This window comes from Lampris incognitus, chromosome 6, assembly GCF_029633865.1.
Source record: "Lampris incognitus isolate fLamInc1 chromosome 6, fLamInc1.hap2, whole genome shotgun sequence".
Lineage (NCBI taxonomy): Eukaryota > Metazoa > Chordata > Actinopteri > Lampriformes > Lampridae > Lampris > Lampris incognitus.
In genome coordinates, this window is record NC_079216.1 from 15,448,548 (window position 1) to 15,468,339 (window position 19,792).

At 42.5% G+C, this 19,792-nt stretch overlaps 1 protein-coding gene across 1 annotated transcript in view; it reads left to right on the top strand.

Moving 5' to 3' along the window:
- Nucleotides 1–1,004: 1,004 nt before the first annotated feature.
- The window catches only part of ppip5k1b (diphosphoinositol pentakisphosphate kinase 1b), a 78,055-nt gene continuing 59,267 nt past the window's right edge, over nt 1,005–19,792 (top strand). The window contains exons 1-11 of the mRNA XM_056282589.1: nt 1,005–1,123; nt 2,323–2,518; nt 5,362–5,452; nt 5,976–6,061; nt 6,298–6,452; nt 9,141–9,242; nt 9,597–9,758; nt 14,541–14,662; nt 16,036–16,137; nt 16,994–17,080; nt 17,503–17,578. Coding sequence (XP_056138564.1) covers nt 1,010–1,123; nt 2,323–2,518; nt 5,362–5,452; nt 5,976–6,061; nt 6,298–6,452; nt 9,141–9,242; nt 9,597–9,758; nt 14,541–14,662; nt 16,036–16,137; nt 16,994–17,080; nt 17,503–17,578 — 1,293 coding nt within the window. The 5' untranslated portion in view covers nt 1,005–1,009. The remainder of the gene's footprint in view (nt 1,124–2,322; nt 2,519–5,361; nt 5,453–5,975; nt 6,062–6,297; nt 6,453–9,140; nt 9,243–9,596; nt 9,759–14,540; nt 14,663–16,035; nt 16,138–16,993; nt 17,081–17,502; nt 17,579–19,792) is intronic.

Genomic DNA, 19,792 nt, shown 5'->3' on the forward strand with positions numbered 1-19,792 from the left:
TGGGGTTAAGGTTAGGATTAGGTTAAGGTTAGGGTAAGGGTTAAGTTTAGGCATGTAGTATTTATGATGGTTAGGGTTAAGGGCTAGGGAATGAATGTAGTCAGTGAGGGGGGCCCCACAAGGATGTGTGTGTGTGTGTGTGTGTGTGTGTGTCTATATCTATATATATATATATCTATATATAAATATATATATATATACTATTACAACTCTGCGGCTCTTTTAAGAATCAGTAGATGTGACAACATTGAAGTGATCAGTAAGCCGGCTATTCATTGTGTTGAAGTAAGATTGCTTCACTATTGTTCAGTACTGCAACTGTTAACTGTTGAAATACTCTGGTGCAATACTGTGTGAACACTGATAGGACAGGTTTGCAAGCATTCCACCAAATCAAGTTCCAGTTGATGTGCAAACTTACTTGGCAAACAGTAAAACACGACTTTTTTTTATTCTTGTTTTCCTGTATTGGGCATCACGGTCATGATTTAGATGATTAATCAATTCAAAGTTGATAATAACTGTTTCTTCTTCTCCCATCGCAGGAATAATGGTGTCCGAAGCTCGTATGTGAAGCTCCCGCTGCGAAGAAGCAGTGCCAGATCTGGGCAATGTTTAGAACCAGAACATCTCTCTCCTGACACAGGGAGCATCACTCAAGTCACACAAAGTTAGCTTTCTGACTGTCTACCTCAAATACACACTAAGATACACTCTTGCAACACATGAAGTGTTGGCTCCCTGTTATAACTCAAGGTATAATCTCATTTTTTTTCAAACTACCTCATCCTGGGCATGCACACGTAGAGCTCAGCCCTCTGTGCCACACACAACCAACTCAGTGACACCACCAGACTCAAATATCAGCCATTCATTCACAGTGTCCCACGGATAATTGGGTCAGCTCCGCTTTGGTCTGGTCTGGTCCCCCATAATCCCTCTCTCCCTTTTACCTGTAAATAACCTGCCGGGTGGAGCCACACAGAGCAGCCATGTTACTGAAGGTTTTATGATGTCAGAGGCCTGCATTGGAGGAGGAGCAGATGGATGGGAATGGAGGGGAAGCCCGAAGAATGACGTGTTCCTAAGGGAAAGAGACATGGAAGATGAGGAGGATGATTCGGTAAGGAGTGCCTATTTTCTTCAATTGTCTCATGAAATCACATTCAAAGCCAGACCTATTTGAATTATCCATATTTGAACAGATGCAAATTTTAATGGTAATTTTAGTCATTATAGGCCAGGGACAGCATTGTACAAATGACTCAGCTCGGACACTAGAAGCCTTATCAAAGAAAGGTGCGATCTGTGCGTGGCAATCTGATTATAGACAAATTTCCCCATTTCAACATTTTATTAACAGTTTGAGAATTGATAAAAGACATGGAGACCATCTGATCTGCATTTGTAATGGATTAGAAAGTAGCTTGATCAAATATATCACTTTAGTATTATGTAGTTATAATTATCATTTATTAAGTCATCTCTCAGATATTCCGTAGATTCTGGCCTTGCATTCATTTTGTGTAGTGTGCAGTCGAATGTACAGAGGGAAAGGGCAGTTTAGAGCCTTTGGAATGTGGAACCACAGTGAGTATGAATTATTTAAAAGGGGAGAGAGAGGGTTTGAGAAAGAGAGAGAACAGAATATAGCAAAACTAGATGAAGACAGGGATGTGAATGAGGACAACGCAGTGAATGAAGAACTTTAAGGAATCCAGTCTGCAGTGTCTTGCTACCGAGTGCTACTATAAAAGGACCTCTGATACAGCTGTGTTGCCTCTCCAACTTATTATCTATCTGTGTGACTCTCTTATTATTAATGGTTTTTTTTAATTACAGTTGTCATTAAGTGGACGCTGTTATCCGATGCAAACGGAGCAAGTAAGGGTGTATTTTTCTGTTCTGATGCGAGGTGGCGTTTGATAGGAAATTGAAACTGTGTCCTTTTTGAAGGGTGTCTTGCCGCTAGATCAGTGATACTCACTCAGGTGCCATGGAGAGCCATGCGTATGCAGGTTTTCATTCCAAACCAGCACTACCCCAGCTGATTTCACAGCTTAACACACCTCCAGCCAGACTGGGGAGGAATAAACATTGAAATCAGCTGGTGTAGTGTTCGGTTGGAATGAAAACTTGGCACATGGCCCTACTTGGTACATGATCAAGTGTCACTTGACTAGACTGTTTTGATGCACAACTCTCCCCGTCTTTCTTCAGCTCTTCTTTCCCTTAACACTTAAATCGTCAAATCCCTGTCACCAACCTCTTTCTTGCTCTCTCTTTCTTTCACCCTCTTCCTTCTCCCTGACCCACCTCTAGCCACCTGAGCGTCAGATTGTGGTGGGCATCTGTGCAATGATGAAGAAGTCCAAGTCCAAGCCCATGACCCAGATCCTGGAACGGCTGTGCAAGTTCGACTACATTGACGTGGTAATCTTCCCCGAGGAGGTGATCTTGGAGCAGCCTGTGGAAAATTGGCCCCTCTGCGATTGCCTTATTTCGTTCCATTCCAAAGGTAAACATTTTTTGCATTTATGAACATTGCTTCATATGGCATAGCACAACTCACGTCCGTTTGCGTTGTGGGAAATCCAGATCCAAGACGGCTGTCGACACCCCAGGAAGCCTGACTTACCTGTTGATTCATCAAAGAACAAGGGTTTCAGAGAGGTGCTGTGGCTTCATTCAGGAGGGCAAAAATACGTATTGGATTTGTAGAGGACACTGCTTCCTCATGCCAGAGCCGCTCATCACCTTTTGCGTGATGCCAGTCCCCCTTAAGCCACACCAGCCTGTCTGGCATTGACCAGTGACTGTCTACTAGCTTGGCGTGTAATCTTAACATGTTATAACACACAAAATGCACCTCTTCTTTCAAATAACATCAAGTCATCCATGTGCACAGCTGCACATTTTTATTTTCAGGCATTTAATGAACACTCTTAATGCAAGGACATTTATGGATGAATGCAGTAGAATTGGTTTGGAATCCTTTGTAGTCAGCATTATCAGTTGCCGCAAAGGATGAAATCAGGAATCAGGAACAATTTATTGTCATTTCTATCATGTATTTGCATACACAAAAGAAACGAAATTTCGTTTCACCCAGCCCACAGCAGTGCAACACAAAAGATAAAAACACATATCCAAAATTTCCAAAAACGACACCACCAAAAACATACAAAAACGGAGAGAACAAAGGAAAAAAAAACACAAACAGTTAACAACACAGTCCATTCAGTGCAACACAGTCCAAAAATTCCACTGTCCAGAGAATGAAAGCCAGCCAGGATCACTGTCGGAACTGCCGGTCTGCATGGGCCAACAGTTAGCTTAGCCTGGCCCGCTTCCGTGTCCTGTCACACTGCCCTTGGAGCTTCCTCATCGGCGCAGCTCCAGGCAGGGACGTGGTCCTTGGGCCCACCGGACGCAGCAGACCAGGCTCCCTCAGCCAATCCAATGCTTGCTCTCCCAGCCAGACACCTTCAACACACCTCCCCGCACTCCACACGACGACACAAATGCAGACGCAGACAAAAACACTGTGCAGTTGATGCTAGTCAGGCCGCTGCCAGACCGCCTCGGTGTTTCCTCTCGGGCGCAGCTCCGAGCAGGGCCGTGGTCCCTGGGCCCACAGGATGCAGCAGACCAAGCTCTCTCAGCTGATCCAATGGCAGCTCTCCCAGCCTTTAAAATTTTTTTTAAAAAAAATCGAAGATCAAAATAAAAAAATTTCACACGATGACACAAACTTAGACATGGACAAAGATACTGCATAGTCAGTACTGGGTGAAGCCGCTGAAAACGTGAGTTCGCGCCACCATATTCCAAATGGCACCAAGAAAGGATAGCGTAAAAAAAAAAAAAAAAACACAGTGCCACCAGTAAAATGACTAACAAGAAATGCAGGCACACATTCAGTAAAACTCCTCTTTCCTTCCCCCACAATGTCTGAGTGATCTATTTGAGTCACAGTTTGTTTGCCACAGTGTGACTCTGTACAGTTTTCCACTTCTTCTATTTCAAGTGAGACGGGACTTGTACAGTGTAGCTCAGACCATAGGCTTAGTCTCATCAGTCTTGTACTCCTTAGACCGTCAGTTGGTGGTACAGCTGGCTAATATTTCCATACATGGTACACAGCAGTTGTTAATATATAACAAGGTTGAAGAAGCCTTCTGATAGAAATCATGTCCCTGAGAGTAAATGTTTAGTCTGTATAAGGGTTGTTGTGGCTGTAAATGGGTACATACTGGGATATAATTAGACATGAAGCAACCAGAGGTAACGATGCTGTCAAATGTCAAGAGAAATGAGCTTCGTAGTAAAAAGTTGTCAATGAAGAAATAATTTTCACAGTAATTACTGTAAATGTGGCTGTGTGTCCTAATGGCAGGCATAACACTTGTAGATTAAAAACCAGAAAGCAACTACCCACAATCTAAAGCTGTTGTCCTTACCTGCATAATTGACACAAGTAGCAGGGCATTTGTTTCAATAATAAGAAAAATACCATTAATAATAATGCTTATAATAACAATAATTAAAAATGATTTTTCATACCGCTTCATATTATGAAATAGATATTTGCGCATGTCTCTGTATCAGTGTATGTGTTAAGTATTAAACACCAGAGCAGAGTTGAATTGTATCTGCAATGACTGTCTTGCTGCATGCTCAATAATCCAAGTAAGAAAATCAAAGAAGGTTGAATCGGTTCATATGGATACAACGTTTTTTGACAGATACGTTTCATCACTCATCTAAGTGACCTCTTCAGTCTAAACTGACTGCAGGTATCCCCACCCCTTATAAACAATACAGTATCACAACAACTGAAACCAGCGACCAGTTTCATATGCAAATGTGGTTGTGACCATTAACTAGAGTTTCAAAGGCCATGTGTACTATTCACAGAGGATTTGGGAATGTTGCAATCACAGTATTGTAAGATGGCAACAGATGCGTAATGACTGAAACCAACGACCAGGTGCATGTGCAGATATGGGTGCGACCATTAAACGCTGTATCCAGGTGAACTTATTCAACCTTCTTTGAATATCTACCATCAGCCTTAGTCTTTGTTTTTCGTCTTATTGGAATACCAGAGGAATGGAGTTTGTCACATAAGATGAAATACCAAATGTTAGAAAGATTGCATAGTCACAGGAACATATCTCAACACAGTATGCTGTATACTGTTACAACTGTCTTATTTAAATACCTGTATTACTTAAACTGTCTTACTTAAATACCCACCTGTCTGTCAGCAAAAACCCAGGGGATCACTAGAAAACTAGATGGTTTGTGTGTGTGTGCATGTTGATGTGTTGCAATGATATGTTGTCATGCATTCAGGTTTCCCTCTGGACAAAGCTGTAGAATATGCCCAGCTGCGAAACCCGCTGCTCATCAATGACCTCAACATGCAGTACTTCATACAGGACAGGTACAAATTGAGCAGATATGTACATCCATTCATCCATCCATTATCCAAGCTGCTTTTCCCAATTGGGGTTGCGGGATGCTGGAGCCTATCCCAGCAGTCATTGGGTAGCAGGCGGGGAGACACCATGGACAGGCCACCAGTCCAGCACAGGGCCGACACATTCACACTTCACATATCACCTCATACACATTCACAGATGTGTACACACACATCAAAAATACACATGACAGATTGTACAGCGTACACACAGACACACATCAGCTATACACACATGCATACATTCCAGTTGACCATAAACACAAAATAAACTTTTCAACATTCTGCACACACAACACATCAACATACCTCACTCACTCACATGCGCACACACAAGGCACAACTACATCAAAATGCAGGCATGTTCAAACCACAACTTCACACATCACAACACCATAGTGGAATGCACACACGGACACACCTACACCCCTACATCATCTCATTCTTTCTTGGATGTCATGTGTACTTTTGTCTTGTCTCTCGTCAGGAGGGACGTGTACCGTATACTACAGGAAGAAGGTATCGACCTGCCACGTTATGCCGTGTTAAACCGAGATCCTGACAAACCAGAGGGTCAGTAAAGTCTTCCTTTTGTATCACATTAGCAAATGCAAACAATGTCCTTAGATCTACTAGTGGTTTCTTAGACAATGAATTACAGGGTTACACCTCATGAGGGGTAAATCTACAGTTAAGTGTCAAAGGTTAGAGAGGAAGGCTAGTGAGCCAAAAGTCAAACATTCAAAATGTTTTTTAGACTGCTATAAAGATTGCCCAGCCAGCTGAATAAAAGGCCTATGTCAATCCAGAGTGTAACCTTGTGGAGGGCGAGGACCATGTGGAGGTGAACGGTGAGGTGTTCCCTAAGCCATTTGTGGAGAAACCTGTCTGCGCCGAGGACCACAATGTCTACATTTACTACCCCACTTCAGCAGGAGGGGGTAGCCAGAGGCTCTTCAGAAAGGTAGGTTTCCCCAGACTGGCCTCACCATTAAAAAAAAAAAAACGTTTTCAACTTGTAATTTAGTCATTAGGCGGAGGAGTGATGATAGACAGTGGTCGTATCATCAGATCTGTGGCCATATGTTTTGGACACTCAGGTGAAGCGAGGAGCAGAGCTGTCAGCTGATCACCACCTGGTGGTGAGTTGGATCAGATCATGGGGTAGGCTGCCGGACAGACCTAGCAAACCCAAACGTGTAGTGAGGGTGAACTGGGAACATCTGGCGGAGGCCCCTGTCCGTGAGGTCTTCAACTCCCACCTCTGGAAGAGGTTCTCATGTATTCCGAGGGAGGCTAGGGACATGGAGTCTGAGTGGGCCATGTTCAAAGCCTTTATTGCAGATGCAGCAGGCAGGAACTGTGGTCATAAGGTAATCGGTTCCTGTTGAGGTGGCAACCTAAGAACCCACTGATGGACACTGGCGGTGAGGGAAGCCATCAGGCTGAAGAAGGAGGCCTTTTGGGCTTGGTTGGCCCAGGGGTCTCCTGAAGCAGCAGACGGGTACTGGGAGGCCAGAAGGGCAGCGGCTTCCGCAGTCGTGGAAGCAAAAACTCGGGTGTGGGGAGAGTTTGGTGAGGCTATGGAGGTGGACTTTCGGTTGGCATCAAGGAAGTTCTGGCAAACCATCCAGTGACTCAGGAAGGGAAGCAAGGCCTGACTCAGGCTGTGTTCAGCTGGGGAGGGGAACTGCTGACCCGGACTGGGGATGTTGTCGGGCGGTGGAACGAACACTTTGAGGAGCTCCTGAACCCAGCTAACACGTCCTCATTGGAGAAGGTAGAGTCTGAAGACTTGGGGGAAGCCCCGCTCGTATCCCTGGCAGAGGTCTCTGAGGTAGTTAAGAAGCTCCTTGGTGGCAAGGTGCCGGGTGTGGATGAGATTTGCCCTAAGATGCTGAAGGCTCTTCAGTGTTGCGTGGAGGTCGGGGACAGTACCTGTGGAGTGACAGACTGGGGTGGTGGTTCTTATATTCAAAAAAGGGGATCGGAGGGTCTGCTCCAATTATCGGGGCATCGTATTTCTCAGCCTTCCTGAGAAAGTCTACTCTAAGGTGCTGGAAAGGAGGCTCTGAGCGATTGTCAAACCTCAGAACCAGGAGGAACAATGCGGATTCTATCCTGGCTATGGAACAATGGACCAACTCTTTACCCTTGCGGAAGTGCTGAGGGAGGCATGGGAGTTTGACCAGCCAGTCTACATGTGTTTGGTGGACTTGGAGAAGGCTTATGACTGTGTACCCCAGGGCACTCTGTGGAGGGTATTGCGGGAGTATGGGGTACCAGGGCAGTTGCCACAACCCATCCAGTCCTTGTATAACCAAAGTGAGAGCTGTGTCCGCATTCTCGGCACAAAGTCAAACATATTTTCGGTGGGTGTCGAACTCTGCCAAGGTTGTCCCTTGTCTCCAATTCTGTTTGTGATATTCATGGACAGGATCTCAAGGCGCAGCCAAGGTGGGGAGTGTGTCCTTTTTGGGAACCTCAGAAATGCATCTCTAATCTTTGCAGATGATGTGGTTTTGTTGGCTTCATCAGAATGTGACCTCCAGTGTGTACTGGGGCAGTTTGCAACTGAGAGTGAAATGGCTGGGATGAGAGTCAGCACCTCCAAGTCTGAGGCCGTGGTTCTCTACCGGAAAATAGTGGATTGCTCCCTCCAGGTTGAGGATGAGTTGTTGCCTCAAATGAAGGAATTCTCGGGGTCTTATTCATGAGTGAGTGTAGGATGGAGCAGGAGATTGACAAGTGGATTGGTGCAGCATCAGCAGTAATGTGAACGTTGTACCGGACCGTTGTGGTGAAGAGGGAGCTGAGCCGGAAGGCAAAGGTCTTAATTTACCAGTCAGTCTTCATTCCAACTCTCACCTATGGTCATGAGCTTTGGGTAGTGACCAAATGGGTGAGATTGCTGATACAAGTGGCTGAAATGAGTTTCCTCCGTAGGGTGTCTGGGATCGGGTGAGGAGCCTGGACATCCAGAGGGAGCTCAGAGTAGAGCTGCTGCTCCTTTGTGTCTAAAGGAGCCAGTTGAGGTGGTGCGGGCAACTGATAAGGATGCCTCCTGGGCGCCTTCCTTTGGAGGTTTTCTGGGCACATCCACCTGGGGGGAGACCCCGCGGTAGACCCAGAACTCGCTGGAGGAACTACATGTCCAATCTGGCCTGGGAACACCTTGGGATCCCCCATGGGGAGAGGGATGTTTGGAGTGCCTTACTTAGCTTGCCGCCACTGGGACCCTACCCCGGAGAAGCGGCTGATGATGAGAGATGAGATTTAGTCATTTAGCTAACACTCTTGTTTAGAGTGACGGGAAGGCATTTTGTGTTGCGTGAGGACAGTGGAAAAGATGTCATGTGACTTGTCTTACTCTCTTGCTATTCTCTCGCTCTCCCTGTTTCTTACTCTTTTTCTGATATTCTCTAATTTGCTCTTTCTGTTTCTGTCTTACTCTGTCTGAATTTATCTGTCCACTTCCCTCTCTCAATCTCTCTGTTGTCTATTGTGGTCTTTCTCTGACATTGTGTGTGTGTGTGTGTGTGTGTGTGTGTGTGTGTGTGTGTGTGTGTGTGTGTGTGTGTGTGTGTGTGTGTGTGTGTGTGTGTGTTCATGCATGCATTCCCTCTGCCTGGTGTGTCTCTCTGTGTTGCAGATAGGGAGCCGCAGCAGTGTGTACTCCCCAGAGAGCAGCGTTCGTAAGACTGGATCCTACATCTACGAAGAGTTCATGCCCACCGATGGAACTGATGTCAAGGTGCTCTGATTGCTCAGTTAGTGGCTGGTAGAACTGTATATTGCCTCAGCAAATGACTACTTCATCACCCAATATACATTAGCACTTGACTACCTTGATTAACCCTTGCTCACCCAAGATATTACAGTTTCTCCATGTAAGGTAACTTCACCTGTTATTTTTGTATCTGTTATGCTTATATTCTTTTGAGATGAAATGTATTATGGTTATTAATTCCAGCATTTTCTTTACTGAAGCCCATGCTAATTGTCAGCTCTCTTCTGACATTTACAAAATTCCAGGCTTTCACAATTGGTTTTAAGGTATTTTTCTTTTTTGTGTATGCGTGTCTATCTGTTGCTCTGGTGACCCTAGGTATACACAGTGGGTCCAGACTACGCCCACGCTGAGGCGCGGAAGTCCCCAGCGTTAGATGGTAAAGTGGAGCGGGACAGCGAGGGAAAGGAAGTTCGATACCCTGTCATGCTCACCGCCATGGAGAAACTGGTGGCCCGCAAGGTCTGCCTGGCCTTCAAGGTAATCACTGGGTACAAGTAAAAGGAGCTGGAAGGAGGAGTGATAATATGATGAACGTGTTGATGATGGTGATGATGACTACAGTTGAAAATAACTGTGAACTTTTTTTCCTTCCATACTTGCATAATAATTACTACTATAATATTACAAGAGCCAAACAATTTATTTAGTCTAATAAACTCTTTATATTCCATTTGGTCTGTTTAATTCAAAGTAATTTTTGTCTTGGGTAATTAAAAAAAAGTCCACCCTAATGGCTTAAATCCATCTCGCCTCTCCTAAATGTTCATATTCAGCAACACATCTCTGACAGACAGGAAGTAGACATTCTTTGCAGATAACTGCATAGTTACAGGTAGAATAGTTCAAAGTCTCATGACTTCCTGTAAAGTCGGTTGCAGGCTATGGATGGCAGTGGATGTCATTTTGTTGAGATCAGTGATTCTCTAAACAAAGAAAATTGTTGTTGATGTTCCAACTTGAAAGAGTGTTTGCTTGCTTGTATGATGTGCAGAAATTTAGTTTTATAGCATCTCAGCTTGCTGATATTAGGCTTCATCCCTGGAACTTGACCTTTTCACATCACATGTTACGACCTGATGAGTAGTCATTCTACTTAGTGGGATAGCTGGAAGCTAGCACACTTAAGTTCTTCCCAGGATTTATTATCTTCTTCTTCTTCTTTATTCTCCCAGTTTTCTGGACTTTAACTACTTCTGCGTACTTTCAGCTAAGAAACAATTCAAATATCAAAATGTTCAGCTCTTTAAGGACATGTGTGCTTACATTCAACTTTCAATGTTCAAATCCTCTTCAAACATACTCCACTTTGAATTCCAACTACTTCTGCATACTTTCAGCTACAAACTGCATTTAAACTTTAAACGGGTCACGAGACTTTGAACTATTAAACTTTTATACAGATTTCTGATGTCCTTTACAGTTTTTGAATTATCACAGTTTAAGTTTCATGCTTTTTTTTTTACTCACAGTTTTGTTTTTAAACAAGGTTTATTTTCAATTCTCAAAACACACCCACAACAACAACCCCTACCCACTGTCCACCCACCCACCCACCCCACAGACCCATACAACATCCTCCACCACACTACCACCCCGCCTGGCATGCCACCTGAAATAACATGAATTAAAATAACTAAAATGAAAACGAACAAAGTAAACAATTTACAAGCATAAATTAAACTAACAAATGAAAAGGGGGAAATTAACTAAAAAAATAAGTAAATAAGTAAGCAAAATGGAAAAGGAGGATAGAAGAGAAAGAGTTGAGAACTAGATTGCACATTCATCAACCCCAGCCACCAACCGAGCATCTAACTCCTCCACAAAATCTAAAAAGGGCTTCCATGTTAAGTGGAATTTGGATGTAGATCCTCCCTCTCATGGTATAGATAATCTTTCTAATTTTAGCAACTGCATAACCACTGTAATCCAACATGTGAGAGTAGGGGGGGGCCTCCTTCCATTTGAACTGTATCAATCTCCTAGCTAATACATTGGTGTAGGTCAACAGTTTGTCCCAAGTAGCATTTAAAGATGCACCAGCTGGAATGACCCCAAACATGGCACTCAGAGGAGAAGATTCAAATGGGAAACGTAAAACAGCGGCCAAGGCCTCAAAGATGGAGCGCCAGATCTGAGTTAATTTCGGCCAGGACCAGAACATATATGAGACTGGCAGTTGCTTGTTTGCACCTGTCACATGTTGCAGTCTAAATCTGGGTTAATTTTAACCAATTTCTCTTTGCACCAATGAAGGCGGTGCACTACTTTGAACTGGATTTTGCCATGTGTTGTGCATATAGAGGAGTGTATCCACCTAATTATTAGATCAGGAACACTTTATTTGTTATTTCATGTCATGTACTCGCACACATGAAATGCCATTTCCCCCAGCCCACGGCAGTGCAACATACAGACAAAAACAAATTCAAGCATTACAAGAACACACATATTCAAACTAACACATATATCCAAATTAAAATAAATAAATGAATGAATAAATAAATAAACCACTGTCCAAGAGAACAAACGCCAGCCAGGATGACTGTCGGAACCACCGCTCTGCATGGGCTAGCAGTTAGCCTAGCCTGCCCTGATTACACGTCCTGTCAGACCACCCTCCGTGTTTCCTCCTCGGGCGCAGCTTCAGGCAGGGGCCATGGTCCCTGTGGCAATCGGATGAAGCAGACCAAGCCCTCCCAGCCGATCCAGTGCCAGCTGTCCCAGCCAGACATCCTTGACACACCTCCCCGCACTTCACATGATGACATCAAAAACACCACAGTCAGCGCCAGGTGAGGCCGCCGCCAGACCGCCCTCAGTGTTATCGGAACTGCCAGTCTGCATGGGCTAGCAGTTAGCTTAGTCTGCCCAGCTTCCACGTCCTGTCAGACTGCCCTTGGTGTTACCTCCTTGGGTGCAACTCTGGGCAAGGCCGCGGCCCCTGGACCCACAGCGCAGCCAACCAAGCGCTCGCAGCTTATTAAGCAGCCGCTCTCCCAGCCAACAAACGAAGACAAAACTTAGATGCAGACATGGACAAAGACACTGCATCGACAGTACTAGGTGAGGCCGCCGCAAATGGTAATTCGTGCCGCCATCTTCCCACACTGGTACTGGGTGAGGCCGCTGCGAATATGAATTTGCGCCACCATCCCCCAAAGATCTAGATCTCAAGTTTCCTCTGGAATGGGCATTTACTTATCATTCTCCCATGGACTTTTTTAGGGCTTCAAGTGGTATTTGGCCGAAAGTATTAATTGCATAATAAATTTTACTACTGATATACCCTTTTTCAGCAGGATTGATTTCAAGAATGTGGTCCAGTTGGGTCTTTGGAGGCGGAACTGGGAAACGATTAAATTTACTATATCAAGTAAAATCACGAATCTGCAAATATCTGAAAAATTGACTTCAAGGTAAATTAGACTTCTCAGACAGCTGATCAAAAGACACAAAATCATCGTCAATAAATAGGTCCTCCAAAGTGAATATTCCATTGAGTCTCCAAAGCTCAAAGGCTCCATCAGAAATAGAGGGGACAAAATACTGATTTTTTTTTTTGTAATGGGGGTACCAATAGGGAGATCTTTAAATTTGAAAGCATGTCTGAATTGTTTCCAAATATTAATAGACTCAAATATACCTGAGTTATCAGTTAATTTGTATAAAGGGTGAGCCCGAGGGAGTGCTGAGCAGAGAAGCAAGTGCAAAGACACATGAGAGACAGATGACATCTCAAAGGCTAACCAACATGGAATTTCGGTGCCTGTGAACTTAGACTGCCAAAAGGACAGTGCCCTTACATTACAGGACCAGTAATATTGTGGAAAACTTGGTATGGCCATTCCACCAGTTTTTTGGGGTTTTTGAATGACCGCTTGATATCTGAGGCATTTTTCTATTCAAAATAAATGATGAAATAAGTTTATCTTGCGAAGAGAAGAATCTCTTCAATATAAACTGGTATAGATTGGAAGAGGTATAACAATTTGGGTAAGATATTCATTTTAACTGCATTAATACGACCTGATAGAGATAGAGGGAGCCCAGACCAGCGCTTCAGATCAATTTTAATATGGCCTAGCAGAGTTAGAAAGTTACATTTAAGAAGATCATTATATCTCCGTGTTACAACAATGCCAAGATAAATAAATTTGCTAGGTGAAATGTAGAACAGAAGGGAACTAAGCGGACATTCACCTGCCGCGGAGTTAATTGGGATTAGTTCACTTTATGTAAGTTGAGTTTATATCTGGAAAAAATCCCAAAATCCTTCAATAATGTCAAGATCTTAGGGATGCAGACCAAGGGGTCAGGTTCAAAAACCAACAGGTTATCAGCAAAAAGTGATCCCTTATGTTCCTGGTCTCTATGAATACCATGGACATTGTGGTCACTATGCAGGGCTGTGGCCAGAGGTTCTATTGCTATCGCAAAGAACAGGGGGCTTAAAGGGCACCTGTATCTAGTTCCTCTGTGTAACTGGAGAGAGGAAGAGATTATATCATTTGTATGTATTGAGGCCTTTGGGCATAAGTACAATCATCTGACTCAGAATATAAAATTATCACCGAAACAAAATTTTCTTAAAGTAAAAAAAAAAAAAGAGAAAAAAAAGAAGTCCCTTTTCACCCGGTTGAAAGCCTTTTCTGTGTCAAATGATACCACCACCTCTGTGGTCTAAAAAGGCTTAGAATTAAGAATGTTAAAAAGACCTGTGTTGAAAACTGGCAAATCCAGTCTGGTCTGGAGAAATTATAACTGGAAGCAGTCTCTAAACAGTGAGCTAAGGTTTCAGCCAGTACCTTCACATCAGTATTAAGTAGCAAGATAGGTCAATAAGATGCACAATCAAGGGGGTTCTTACCCCTCTTTAGCAATATAGAGATTGAGGCCTCACATAACGACAGAGAGAGAGCGGGAGCGCTGAATGAATCGGCAAACATTTTGCCCAATAGTACATGTTTTAAATTTTAAATTTATGCATTCATTTTTATTTTCTACTTTAATGTATGTCTGTTACAGTTTGTAATATAATCCCATGTAGGATATGCCATTTAAACGGAACAACACAAAAATAAAACATTCATTCATTTATTTATTGATAGATTCACTCATATAAAAGTGGGTATTCATTGGTGTCTTGAGAGTTTGTGTAGCAATTCCCCACAGGCAGGTTGTTCTAATGTTCATTGGCTCTGGTATCTCTCTTTACACTGTATAATAGCAGTGATCCAGCTCTCTGTTTCCCTCCAGCAAACGGTGTGTGGGTTTGACCTGCTGAGAGCCAATGGCCATTCCTTTGTCTGCGATGTCAATGGCTTTAGCTTTGTCAAAAACTCAATGAAGTACTATGATGACTGTGCCAAAGTTCTGGGGTAGGTGTCATTATTTCTGGGTATATATTTAATCTAATTTTAGCTTTCTTTCTCTCTTTCTGACCCCATGACATAATGAAAAATGTAATGGAAATTTAGCTTGGGCCCATATTGTATGGGCAATGAAAATGAACGAAGTATTGTGATACCTGCGATACACAATAACAATAACAGCTTGATGATAATGGACAGCAGATGTTGTCAAGGTTGTTGACTTATCTGAAATACTGAATTGAAACTTGTCCATACTGCTTTATTAGTCCACAATAATCTAATTTTGACACAAAAAAGTTATATATAGGCTATTATTGATATTGATTTGACCTGTTTTCCATATTTTACTGTATTGATGAGTTTTGCTTGTAGAGGTTACTCACTGTAACAAGGAAACAATCAATAACTGATTGAATGTCGCTGGCTTTTCAGATATTTTTCTGCCTGCATTTCTTCAGTTTGTTTGCAAAAGTTGTGTTGTAGTGTATCCACAGCACCAGAGAGCTCAGAGGATACAGCTGGCATCTTTACATCCCAAGTAGCTCTTGATTTATGTCCACACAAAGTAATTCAAGCCTCAGAGAGAGAGAGAGAGAGAGAGAGAGAGAGAGAGAGAGAGAGAGAGAGAGAGAGAGAGAGAGAGAGAGAGAGAGAGAGAGAGAGAGAGAGAGAGAGAGAGAGAGAGAGAGAGCGAGAGAGCGAGAGAGAGAGCGAGAGAGAGAGAGAGAGAGAGAGAGAGAGAGAGAGAGAGAGAACGAGAACGAGAACGAGAATGTGCAAGGCTCCAAAAATCCCCCTGACATAGCTTCCCTGTTGACATTAGCAGTCTTGCAGTGGCATCGTTTGGTTATGCTTTCCCCAGCATCTTCTTTTCTGAATTGCCTTTTAAAAAGTGTTTCAAAATGCTGAATCAAAGTAAGATGACTTGCAAAGATGAATAATTGTACATGATTTGGTGACATTGCAGAAAGGTATCAACAGCTAGTGACACTGCATACTGACAAATATGATACAATGACAACTGGATCTCACATGCAGCAATGAGGGAGAGAGCAAGGCAGTAGACTGTGCCTTTTATATAGAAGTGTTTTTTTTCCTATAATCTGGCTTTGGCAGCATTTAAACCTATTTGCCCTATTATTGTATTTCTTCGTGTTATTCATTTTTCTAGTGATGATCCTAGTGCATGGTTGTTGTGAGAATCCCAACCTTGGTTATTTCTTTCATCCCAGGCTCAAGGCTTTGGAATTTCCAAAGAGAGTCAACTTTTAAATTACCTCTTAAAACAACGTGAAACACAGATTTTTGCACCTTTTTTCAGTAAAGGATGGACTCTTGTTCATTGTGAAGATTATGACCAAAGTTCTCTGCCCTTCCAGGAACATGGTGATGAGAGAACTTGCCCCCCAGTTACACATCCCCTGGTCCATCCCTATGGAGGCTGAGGACATCCCCATTGTCCCCACCACATCAGGAACAATGTACATACTGGGACACCAGTTTAACAACTCACTGGCCCTCAGGGGTGACAAAGCTGATCTGAAAAATTAATAGCAATGTGGACTTCAGTGTTAATTGTTTTGAGTTCGTAAAAAAGGGAAAAGAGCTGTAATTCAGTCTTAATGCAATACATACAGCCCAGAAGAAATGGAATTGGAAAGGAAAATGTGAACAAACCATTAGCCTTTGCTAATATTTAAAATGTTAAGAATGGCTTAACTGGCCAATGCGCCCGAAACATACTTCAGACACTGGCTTTCACGCAAGAACTATTTCAAAAGTCTTCTAATTTTCTCTTACTGTTGAGTTTTTGGAACATTCCTATCACTTCTATTCAATTTCTTAACAAATGGCATCCAACATTCAAGATGTGTGTTTTACAAGTGTGAGCAACAACAAATGTTTCGTCAAGCCTACATTGATTTCTCCCACCCACTTTTTGCATGAGCAAATGAGAACTATATAAGAGAAACTTAAGAGAATGCTCCTACATCTTGCATGAGGCCTACAGTGACTTAGACCTAGGCACAAGACATAACTTTGATGTCATCTTCTCTTTCACTCTCGCTTTGTCTCTCTCACTCTCTCTCTCTCTCCTGTCTTAATGTTTTTTTTTTTAAAGAAAGAAATCTGAAGAGTTATACTTACTATAGAGTTCAAACAAGACCTTTTGACCTTTTTGTCCATCCTCAGGTTTTTCCCTCAAGGTGATATCATGGGACAGTTGTTGCTGATGGGTGATCAGTAATGGTTTTGAGGTTATTTGAGTTTAGCTGTGGCTTGATGTGGATATCTTGATCAGATTAAATTTAGATTGTGTTACCCCCCCTCCCCCAGGATGGAACTGCGTTGCGTCATTGCCATCATCCGCCATGGCGACCGCACCCCAAAACAAAAGATGAAAATGGAAGTCAGGCACCCTCTGTAAGTCTCATTTTTCAAGTGTAGTTTCTCCTGATCCTGGGAAAAATATTCAAATATTAATTTTGTTTGATAATAATGTTTTTCCTTTTGTTTTTTTAAATCGGAAGGGGGACGTTTTCTATTTACTAGATGATAAAACATCTGGCAATGGCATCTGAAGTAGTTTAGATATTTAAATGCATATGCAAAATACAAGGACTGTCTAGCTAGAAATGAGATGCTCCCCCTTTTTCTCCATCTGTATTTCAACTATCTTGGAGCTCAAGAAATGCCTATTTAGAAACTGATTTAGATTTGTGAAGATGGTTCAGTGTACCAGAATGATATTTTTGAAATGTGTTGATGTAAATATTTACCTTCATTGATGGGTCCCACTTAACCCCCATGTTACTAAACTGACCCTATATCTGTGTTGTGTCCAGGTTCTTTGAGTTGTTTGAGAAATATGGTGGCTACAAGTCAGGGAAACTTAAGCTGAAGAAGCCAAAACAGCTACAGGTCAGTTCAGTTAAAACTTGTTTCTCTGTCTATCACATCCTGCTCCTTCTCTCTTTAATACTGCTCTTTGACTTAATCTACTTAATGATAATTTGGCAGATAGTGATAGACCCTTAACAAAAATCAACAATTTCACTCTTACTAGGTAACCGTTGTGTTTATTGAGTCCTGTAAGTTATTTGGATTATGTTATCAAATATCCACAGCATTTTACTGAATTCATTGAACATCTTTAGTCTACTAATAATGAAATAATTAGGTATTGGTACACACACTACACAAAACAGACTATATCACTGATTTGATAACATTCTTGCAGAATTGGAATCCAGGTAAGATTGCTCATGTGAGGAATTTGACTTGGTGAGATATCGTACTTTTCTTTTGTTTTTTGCATAGGACATATGGGCATTAATGAATGCTGCATTGTAGTAGTCATCAAGTACTCCCAAAAAGTTGTCGAGTGGTCGATAAATCACGGGAGATATATCATATTTCTTTCACCAATAACAACAATCAATTCTTGTCAAACGGTCTCCAGTACAACCATTAAAGGGTTAACTAATGTAGGCGGGACCAATCTGGGGGTCGATGAAATAGCCGAGTCCTCGATTGGCTCTGTGATGCTGTTTATTAATGAGCTACAATCTGATCGGACTAGACCGGCTGTTTGAGCTGGAGATATTGTTTGACTGCAGTAACAACGCGACTGCCTTCTTGCAGGTGTTTCAGTTGAACTAGTGATCATGTTCTGCTGACTGTGTCAGTGGTTGTCATGGTGACGGCAGCTGTTTTTAAAAGCCTTAAATTATCTTATGAATGTTCAATACAGTATATATTCTTCTGGTCCTTTTTGTCCTATATAGTGTAAATTGAATGGCGTTGCCAAGTTACTTTTAATGTAGGGAAAGTCTAATGAGGAATTTGACATCATAGCCTTACAGGTTAAATAACTGAATATGGGCCACTTTCAGATTGAGGCTAACAGTATAAAATACAACTGCACAGCTAGCTGTGATTTGTTTCCCACAGTATAAGAAACATTACATTGAGTGGGTCTTGCTGAGCACAATTTAACTTAGGTAAATGGTTAGCGTAGAGATTAAACACAGACGCATGTGTATTTAAAGTTGATTAAAGTAAAATTAAAGGCTTTTAAGGGGACACTACGTGTTCTGTTCGTGTTTTCCACAGCTGCCATCACTAAAGTCACCGGTTAACACGGTCACACGTTAAACTGAAAGACAGCGGGAGACAGCGGGAGTCTTTCCTTCTCTAAAAACCTTAAGTTCTGTTTATTTAACATGGCATAGCATAGAAAATGATTGTTCAAACAAACAACAAAAGTTACGTCCACCCACAGCGCCCCCAGCTGGATATCTGATATAGATGCATTGCCATTGCTTTATTACTGCACAGTGTGTAAACCACAGATGAACAATTAGTCTACAACTATGCAGTGTCGACTAAGGGTTTTGATAGTCGACTAGCTGACTATTCTGTGAAACCCCTATAGGACATAACTTAAAATTATAAAATGGAATACGTTTGGTAGGTAAGTGAAGTAAAAAGAATTTAGACAATGTTTTTGCCTATATAGAATGCAAAAAGCGAAAACAAACGTCCTCAGTGCTACCTGTAAAAAGTAACTGCATACTTAAAGAGGTACTCAACACATAAATGTGTTTTTTTTAGCTGTAAGCTAAATGATATGACTGCACGGTGATGAAAGACATCAGTGTTGGTGTTAATATTGACATTTCTTAGCAAATTTATAAAAATCGACATTGGGTTGAAAATGCTCAACATGCCATCTGCTGTTTTAAATCAGCCCTGAACTCTGCAAGTCCAGTGCTAACCTAGAGTCAACTGGTTGGGACTTATCTACTTCATGAAATAAATAAATAAATAAAATAATGCTAACGCCCTCTTATCAGAGGTGGATGACCCACCTCCCCCTTCCGTCTGGGGTGCAATCGCATCGCGGCGGTCGGGGTGTCTTTGCAGGGAGGTGTCTTGATGCTGTTCCTGAAGGTGGGCTGGTGGAGGGGACCATGGCAGTGTGTGGGGGCAACTCTGGACACGCCGGGCCTTTCTCATGGATCTGCCCAGCTACTCCTGCCTCAGCCCCCCCGCTCAGGCCCTTGCCCACTTTTTATCATTTTTTCAAAGTTATGCAGTGGGTGGAGTTAGGCTCAGACCTGGGGGAGAATT